Here is a 9854-nt window from a genome sequence, read left to right as displayed (position 1 = left end):
TCACAGATCACAAGCACTGACTAAGGGGAAGGAGAGTGAGGTTCAAAATTTGAGCTGAGTTCTCACGTGCCATAAATGACGTATATATGAACCAAACATGGCGTTTTCCTGCGGAGAGTAAAATCTTTATGGCTAGTTTGTGCAATTCTGTGATTATCAGCATACGGTAGCTCCACCTGTTGAGGAGTACAGGATGCCTTGGTCTCCCTTTATTACATTACATTACATTCATTTAGCAGACGCTTTTATCCAGACCAACTTCCAGCACAATAGAACAGAGGTGTATCCAGTTAAATGAGCAACAGTGTCAGACCAGGCTAAGAACACTCCCAGACCAGTGAGCATGTGCATAACACTATATTATTACTGTTACTGAGGTGTAGACAGATTATGGCATGGAATACTGTACCAGGATCAGTTTCAGCTTCCTTCCCCACAAAAAGGTGGGGGTTGGGAAACGGGTTGGCCAGGCTTACTCTGGATCAGTTGTCTGGGGCCCACACGGCCTTGCGTTGAGAAGAAGGCACCCCCCGAGGTGAGAATGCAGCCGACTGGGGAATTTTGGGGTGGTGGCGGGGTTTGTGCTGCTAGCTCCGTTCCCCAGCTCTGTCAGCATCGCGGTCCTCTCCTCCTCCCCTGCAGCACACGGTCCTGATGCTGTCGAACAGGGCCATGTACAGCAAAGGGTGGATGCACATGTTGAGGGTCACCAGGCCCTTGCTCACCTGGTACGCCCTGTGCACGCCAGGCCTGGACCAGCCCAGGTTGTGCATCTTCAGGTAGAAGTGCAGGTTCCTTAGCACGTGGTAGGGCATGAAGGAGACGGTGTACAGCACCAGGACGGAGCTCACCATCAGCAGCACCTTCCGCTTCTCCAGCGGCGTGATGCTCCGGTTCCTCAGGACCACGCGGAAAATGGCGGCGTACGAGGCGAAGGTGGCCAGGAAGGGCAGCAGGCAGCCAAAGGCGGCCAGGGAGAGGCTGTAGGCCAGGTGCCTGCGCTGCTCCTCCTGGCCGACGCCGCAGCACGACACGCACTCGGTGGCGTTGGTGCCGTTCCGCAGGCAGGTGCCGGCGAAGCCCAGCACAGGGGATGAAATGGCGGCCACCAGCGCCCACACCAGCACGGCGGCGGCGGCGGCGTGGCGGGGCCGCACGTGGCTGCGGGTGAAGAAGGGGTGCACGATGGCCACGTAGCGGTTGACGCTGATGCACATGATGAAGAAGATGCTGACGTACAGGTTGCAGGTGAAGAGGAAGCGCTCCAGCTTGCAGGCGGACGGGCCGAAGCGCCAGTCCTTCCCGCCGGCGTAGTAGAGGAGCAGCAGGGGCAGCGTCAGCACATACAGCAGGTCGCTGATGGCCAAGTTACAGGAAAACACCACCCCGGTGTGCCAGTCCCGCCGCTCCCTTGTCACCAGCAGCCACAGCGCCAGGGCGTTGCCCAGCAACGCCACACAGAACTCCAGCCCGTACACGGGCGGCAGGAAGCGGATTTGGAATTCGGAGAAGCTGTTGTAATGATCCATTTCACTCGTCCTTCTGAGGCCGGCGGGTCACGGTAGGGGAGAAGGTCTTCACTTACCCGTTGTCACTCTTCTGGTTTCTGTGATCGTAAGGGATCGTAAACAATGCATACGTTATATTACTTTACGTTATATTACATTATTGTCATTTAGCGGACGCTCTTATTCAGAGCGGCTTACATACAGTAGGTTACAATGTTATCCATTTATACAGCTTGATATTAACTGAGACAATTGTGGGTTAAGTACCCTGCCCAAGGGTACAGCAGCAGCGTCGTAGCGGGGAATTGCACTAGCATCCTTTCAGTTGCGAGCCCTGCTCCTTATCACTATATCACACTGCTGACAGAAAGCAATTAACGCAAAGATTCGGGGAATTTCCATCCGTTCTTAAGGCCTTGACCATATACTTAATGTTGCATTACTGCATCAAAAATGCAGTATTGCAAACTGCTAAAGCGCAGGCCCGAGTCACAAATCATTTAGGAAGCACTAGCTGGCACCGCAAGTGCTTGTTCTGGTTGCGTGAGACAATGGGCCAGAAATTATGTGACAAAACAACACACATCTGTGCGGGTACGTCGACCAACAGACCATTTTAAACTGATTAATTCTAAACTACTCCACATTAGCAAAATAGGTTTAGATACTGTGCATACCTCGACTTTACACTGTTAAACTAGTGTTTAACTACACACTAGTATTTCAGAGGACTCTGAGCTCAGTAGTCAAAACATTAACAAACCTTGAACTTAAATAAATGTATAGATTTTTTCCTCTAGTGCCTCAATAAATGTTGGTATTGAAAAACAGCTACAAGCTCTTCAATTTTTCGATTCATGAAAGTTGTACTCACGTATATGCCAGCATTCCATGCGATCAGCAAACAAACAGAAAGAATTACATTCTAGAACAAGAGCACTCACCCACAGGCAAACTCACGCACGCACGCGTACAAACACGAACGCACAAATGCGACGCACTTACATCAAAAGCGATGGACCGCAGGCGTTTGAGGACCGAGTCTTAGCATGTCAGGCGGGCTGAAAACTCAGACCAGGGCCGAGCTTCTGCAGATGACGCCACTCTCTGCGGCCTGCTCGGCGAGTGCTCTTTCAGGTCTGCGCTCTGAGTCATTTGTGGGTTTAGTGTTTGAGCGTTTCGATGGGTCTGACTTCACAGCAGCGGGTGGTGAGGAGAGAAAAGGCGGGGCGGGGCGCGGACTCCTCACCCACTTCACAGAGCAACAGTTGCAACAGTGCAACAGTGTCACTTCTGGAGTTGAACTTTTCAGTTCCCCCTGTCATTTCCTTTGCCCGTAGCTCACAGGAAACAGAAGAGTCTGCTGTCGCTTGTCCACGGCGAACATCACGACCTTTTCAGCTCAAAGTGCTCTGTCAGTGCTGCCTCAGTTTACTCGGCAGGTCTTCATTTTTCCCCAGTTTCCCCCCAGTTTCATAATACAGGGTATTATTTTAAAAAATCTCTATTATAGGGTTTCTAAGGATGGGATAAGGGTAAGGATGTTTTTATTGTCATTTCAGAACATGTTGTACGTGAAAGGGAACGAAATGAGGCACTCAGGTCCCGGTTCAGGTAATGGCAATAATAGCATCAAGAAGAAAGCACACAGAAGAACACCATTTAAATTAAAAATAAGTAAATAAATATATAAATATAAATATAAAGTGACCAGAGTGTGAGGACAGGAATAAGACTGTAAAAAATCTAAAAGATGGCCAAAAAAGGTGGCCAAGTTGGCCCTGATATGCCCTGATATGAAATAATAGTAATCATAGCAGCAAATTGTCAATTGTGAGAAAAACTCCATAATTTTCAGTCTTAAAGTGCAGAATTTATCAGTCTCAAATTGCAGCAATGCCCTGATTTGGAGTAATAGTAATAATAGCAGCAATTTTTCAGTGAGATGCAGAATTTGTCACAGCATCCGGGAAGAAGCTATTCCTCAGCCTGGTGGCTCTGGCCTTGATGCTGCGTAGCCTCCTGCCTGAAGGGAGGGGGGCAAATGCTCCGTTAGCAGGGTGGGTAGAGTCCTTCATGATGCAGGAGGCCTTTTTCCTGCACCTGCTGTTGTAAATGTCACCGATGGTGGGTAGGCTGCTGCCAATGATCCTCTGTGCAGTCTTTAACACCAACTGCAGTGCCTGTCCGTCTGCAGCAGAGCAGTTACCGTACCACACGGTGATGCAGGAAGTGAGGATGCTCTCCACCACACACCTGTCTCACAGGTCTTACAGACATATTTGTCTCTTTAGGGTCTCTCCATCTCAGGTCTCTCTTTTATGACTTACACATACGTTTCCCTTTCTGGAGTCACTCTCATGGCTCTCTCTCACTGTAAATCTCTCCTAAAGTCATGTTTGAATCTTTGGGTTCACTATCTCAGGTCCGTCGTACGGCTCTCTATGGTCTCTCTCAGGTCTTTTTCTCAGGCCATTGGTCGGCATGTCCAGGGTTAAAGAGGTTTTAGTCTGAAGCAGTTGTACAGGTGTACAGGAAACGGAAACTCTGTGGTGAAATGCAGTAGCATGCTTGCTGTCTCAAACGTGTGAATGAGCAGACAAAGGCCGAACACTCAATGGAAGGCAGTGTGCATTCTAAATCGCACTTAGATACAGCGGTTCATGTAATATGCAGTCTGCACAGGTCATGCATGCAGGACGTGGCGTGGTTTTAAAACAGTAATATGTCAAACACAAAATAAACTGCTCAGATTGCTTGAGGTTTGCTTGAAGTGCTAGTAGTCAAAATTCAAATACTCAAGACACAAATACAGTCATGTCTGTCACACATACCAAAATACTTTTGTACTGAAATAATTTTCAGGTACACACACACACACACACACACACACACACAATTCCAACCTATTTTCTTATTATCTATCCTACAAACAATTATCGTGTTGCATATACTCTTGAAATATCAGGTCGCGCTGTGCATTCTGGTTGTTATTGTGCCCGGGCAAAACCCATGCACACGTTGGTGAGCTTCCCAGCATGCCTTGGGGCAATGGACTGTTGCTTAGCCCCAGTTCCTTATTGTTCACATTGTGTCTAGTAGAAGTGCATGTGTGCTTATCATCATGTAGTCTTTGTGTTGTGTTGTTAATTTTTGTGATCGCTTTAACATTACCTGTGCACCGTGAATGTAACTGTCTTTGTGAATGATGTACATCCCTCGTACCGTGTCAGTGTTAGGTGTATTACTTTTGCTATCAAATTATTGTTAATTGTAAGACGAGTGATCTTGTGTTTGCTGTTGGCAACTGAATTGTTTTATCTGCTTTTGTTTGGCTCCAGCAGGTGGTGGTTAATGCTGAAGGCTGAAGGTTAGTTATTTGTATACCTATGCAAAAATTTGCACAGAAATTTCCAATAAAGAATCAGAAGAATCAGTTACTGATTACCAAATAGAAGTTGCTGTAACTTGGAAATTACAGTTCAATTTCAGAAAAACAAAGTAGATGCCAGTGGAAATAATCATTGTGTAAATTGCAAAATATAAGTTAGTTTTACTTATAAACGGATTTGGGAAACTCTGATAACTAAGTAGATCCTACACTCAAAGTAATGGCTGTGGAACTGCTAAAATCAGGTTTGCTGTACTCAAGAAAGCACTTCTGAAGAACAAAAACTTGAGCAGATGATACAAAGCCTGCACTTTCTGGAACAACATAGAAATCTGATGCAAATAGTTGCTTTAATTTGATTAAGTAGTACAAGCGCTTTATTTTTTATCAGTGCACACACTCACACACATACACATTTACAGACAGTGCCAGGTCTTACAGACATATTTGTCTCTTCAGGGTCTCTCCGTCTCAGGTCTCTCTTTTATGACTTACACATACGTTTCCCTTTCTGGAGTCACTCTCATGGCTCTCTCTCACTGTAAATCTCTCCTAAAGTTTCTCCTCATGTTTGAATCTTTGGGTTCACTCTCTCAGGTCCGTCGTACGGCTCTCTATGGTCTCTCTCAGGTCTTTTTCTCAGGCCATTAGTCGGCATGTCCGGGGTTAAAGAGGTTTTAGTCTGAAGCAGTTGTACAGGTGTACAGGAAACGGAAACTCTGTGGTGAAATGCAGTAGCATGCTTGCTGTCACAAACGTGTGAATGAGCAGACAAAGGCCGAACATTCAATGGAAGGCAGTGTGCATTCTAAATCGCGCTTAGATACAGCAGTTCATGTACTATGCAGTCTGCACAGGTCATACATGCAGGAAGTGGCGTGGTTTTAACACTAATATGTAAAATACAAAATAAACTGCTCCGGTTTCACAAGAAAACCTCCGAAGAAAACAGAAGAGCTCAAAATAGACGTTTGCTTGAAGTGCTAGGAGTCAAAACTCAAATGCTCAAGACACAAATACTGCCATGTCTGTCACATGTGTGGGAAAAAAAAAAAAAAAAAAAAAACTTTTGTACCAAGCGTAACCCGCGTCCGGGTTAATGTTATTTCAGGGTCCTTTCATCTCCCGTGCGGGCAAAAGTAGGCGTTAACATTAGCCTGAGTCTATTAGCTCAAACATAACACTGTCCGTGCTTCTGGAAACGCCATCCCTACAGTGAAGTATGGTGGTGGCAGTTTCATGCTGTGGGAGAAATACTGCAAGAGAACTTGCTACCAGATCTGTCACACAGGACAGCAAAACTTTCAGCTGATCTAAGCCTTTTTGACGTGACTCTGGCCTTTGATATTTGGAAGACTTTTTAAAGAGGCTGGTTAAGGGTTCCATGACCACAGGGAAAAAAAATAGGAACAAACCTCCTGTAAAAAAAAGGAAACAGTTTCATTTGGTTACATCCGTGTTTCCCAACCCTGCTCCTGGAGGCACACTGTCCTGCATATCTTCTATGTATCCTTCCTGCTTGACTAAATCAGGTGTGCTCGGCTAATCAAAAGTGCCACTGATGAGTTCAGTCAGGTAGGTAGAGCAGGGATAGATAGAAGATATGCAGGACGGTGTGCCTTCAGGAGCAGGGTTGGGAAACGCTGGGTTACATGGTGTAGGCAAGTCTGTGATAACTTTCTTTTTAGTGGGTGTTTTTGGACTGTGTGTGACTGTTCAAATGATTTTAGGTTGATCGCCACTCACCCAAATTAGCGGCAGAACGAATGAAGTGTGGAAGTTCACTCCACCAATGGGGGACAACGATGGAGAAGGTTCTGAATATTGATTTTGTGCCGCAACGTGACAGTAATACCAGACACCATTCTGTAGCAGAGTGTAATGGTTGGGAGGGACAGTGTAGTATTGTAGTATTGAGTATTAGTAGTATTAGTATTAGTAGTATTGAGTACCTCAGTAAATATCCAGCTGTATAAATGGATACTGTTGTTAAAAACCTGTAACTGATGTAAGTTGTTCTGGATAAGAGTGTCTGCTAAATGCCAATAATGTAATGTAATGTAAAGCAATCTGCAGATATTGCAGATTTGTTTTCATAATCAGTCCAGAATGCCATCAGACCCCTTTATTTCAGGCTTTCAAGATATGAAAGGTGGAACATCAAGATCAAGACAATATATTGTTTGGAGTTTATGTTCCGAAAGCACACCTTGAGGTTGGTCATTACAGAGGACGTATAAAATGAAAAAATGTAATTTGAATGGTTAACTACAGGGGGCGTTGTGGCCTCAGCAGACTGTAACTCCTGATATTTAATCTGTTTTGCGTGCTTTTTGTTTTTATCAAGCTGGCGCACTGTGCTTCTCTGTGATTGCAGGCTGAACAGATGCCCTCTGGGTTCTGTGACTGCCTTTTATTTTAACATGGAGTGATTTTGCCTTAACGGTAAAATTTCCCATTTCCCATTCTTTACGCTTTTCCCTTAACTTTACGCTTTCATCTATGCTTTTTTATTTCACCGTTCAAGGGCTCCATGCTATCCAGGCATGAAAAGAATCTTGAATGAAATTATACAAATAATGTTTAGCAAGAACATCAGCAAGATTTAGCAAGTTGGCCAGAAGATCGTTTGTTGAGACCTGAAATAGACTTGTTCCCAACAACATAAGGCTTGGCAAATTCACTTCTTAGGTGAATTAATTAAAAAACCAGCAGAGAGCAATCTTCCAAAAAAAAAAAAGGTTTCCGTGCACATAAAAGTGAAATGAGCAGCCGTGTTTGGTGTGGTGTATATACAAATATATGCAAAAAAAAATCAAGATAAGAGAGTAAACCACAAGCATCAGGCCACATCACACTGTATGCTCAGTGCTCCAGGACAGCCACATCCTGTCACTCCAGCTCACTCATTTACCTTACATTTACATTTGCTCATTTAGGAGAAGCTCTTAACCAGAGCAAGTCTCACAGTCAAGGTACAAAGTGCATGGAAACTTATGAAGTTAATAAAGTGGTGGGAGCAATATCTGACACATAACATTGGTAAATGCGTAAATTCATATAAGCAATACAGACATACAGTATACACTGCATGAATGTGGAGAACGCTCAGGTAAGGGAAAGGTGAGACAGAAGCAAGATGCTGCACACAAATTATAACACTCTCTCTGCCTGCCATCTCTCTCCCTCCCTCTCACATGCACGCGCGCGCAAGCGAGCACGCACACACACACACACACTCTCTCTCCCTCCCTCTCACACGCATGCACGCAAGCGCACACACACACACACACACACACACACACACACACACACACTCTCTCTCTCTCCCTCTCACATGCACGCACGCAAGCGCACACACACACACTCTCTCTCCCTCCCTCTCACATGCACGCGGGCAAGCGCACACACACTCTCTCTCTCTCCCTCTCACATGCACGCGCGCAAGCACACACACACACACTCTCTCTCTCACACACGCACACACACACACACACACACACACACACACACACACGCACACACACACACACACACACACACAAATCATGACTCCCTCTTTGTCTGTCTGTCTGTCCATCTGTCAATTCTCAGTTTTGTTTTATTGCCAAAAAATACATTGCATTACACTGCCAAAGCATATAATATGCACTATATTATAATAATAATATATACTGAATGTACACAGAAAGAAATGAAAGAAATAATGAAATGTACAAATAAAATGATTTTGTCTCTCTCTGTCTTTCTCACACACACACACATCAGTGGTGGCAGCTCAGAGGAATCAAGTGAAGCTAATCCTCCTCTAAAATTCATCATTTTTTTTATATTCCACCTTTTACCTTGCTACAAAGTTAAACATGTGCAAATAAAACAGCATTGTACGCGCTTAGATCTGCAGTTTTAACTTATTTGGCAAAATATTTAGCAAAATTGAGCCAGCTATCTAACATCTTAAAATCCTCCCTCGTCTAGCTGAAGTTGGCATCTTGAAGCTGGGCTTCCCATTCCAATGCTCAATCGGTGTTTATTTCTGAAAGCACATTTGCCTTTGTTTTCATGTTTTGTATGCGCTATTTGCATCCCTTAGCTACAGGCGGTTTGCAGTGGGAGGATGAAAGTTCACGAGAGAGCTCCATATCTAGAACAGGACACAAGGAAATCCAGAAAGCTGCGCTGCCCTCAAATGGCAAACACTTGCTTATGAATGCTTATCAAACTCTCGGATGGCAATGGTTGAGGAGTATGAGATATTTTGTTTTCAGCTGAAGAACTGAATCCCCTGTTACTGTCTGCCTTCGTGACAGGGTGTTGTGGCAGGGCTTGAATAGTGTCATGCTCACCCTCACTGGTCTTGGAGTGTTGTTAGCCTGGTCTGACACTGTTGCCCGTCCAATGTGAATGGATACTACATTTCTGTTCTTATGTGCTCGAAGTCACTCAGCATCTGCTAAATGAATGCAATGTACACGTAATGTAAACATGTTTTTTTGTAAGCGACGGGCTTGCATTACATTACATTCATTGCCTAATTGATTGTGGTATTAACATATATACTCCAAGCAGGAAGTCACCAACACTAGCCATTTTAAAGTGATCTGGCCAAAACCTTTCTTCTGCCTACCCTTCACCCCCCCCCCCCCCCCAGCTCCTCAGGTTCACAGCCCACGACGTTGTCACATACGTACTGTGGGTTCAAGACAGCAGTACGATGCAGTAATAAAGATGAAGGCAAATTATGCTGGTGTGGCACTGCTGTTGTACCCTTAGGCAATTTACTATACCCAAATGATAAAATATCCAACTATATGGATGGATGAATTGTAATCTATGCAAATTGGTCTGTCATACTGGCTAAAAAAAAAAAATCCCAACCATTCCTTTGCTTCCATCTGGTGGTGAATTTCAGCAATGACAACGCCGATTGGAACAGGCTAAGCGATGACGGAAAT

General features: G+C 44.9%; 1 protein-coding gene across 1 annotated transcript; it reads right to left on the bottom strand.

Annotated features, from left to right (window-relative positions):
- Positions 1 to 587: 587 nt before the first annotated feature.
- Positions 588 to 1529, bottom strand: p2ry11 (purinergic receptor P2Y11). Its single transcript, XM_036552287.1, has one exon. The coding sequence runs from the start codon at positions 1527 to 1529 to the stop codon at positions 588 to 590; it is 942 nt and encodes a 313-aa protein (XP_036408180.1).
- Between the last annotated feature and the right edge of the window lie 8325 nt (positions 1530 to 9854).

This window comes from Megalops cyprinoides, chromosome 1, assembly GCF_013368585.1.
Source record: "Megalops cyprinoides isolate fMegCyp1 chromosome 1, fMegCyp1.pri, whole genome shotgun sequence".
NCBI classification, from domain to species: Eukaryota; Metazoa; Chordata; class Actinopteri; order Elopiformes; family Megalopidae; genus Megalops; species Megalops cyprinoides.
This window is presented reverse-complemented; position numbering and strand designations above follow the sequence as displayed.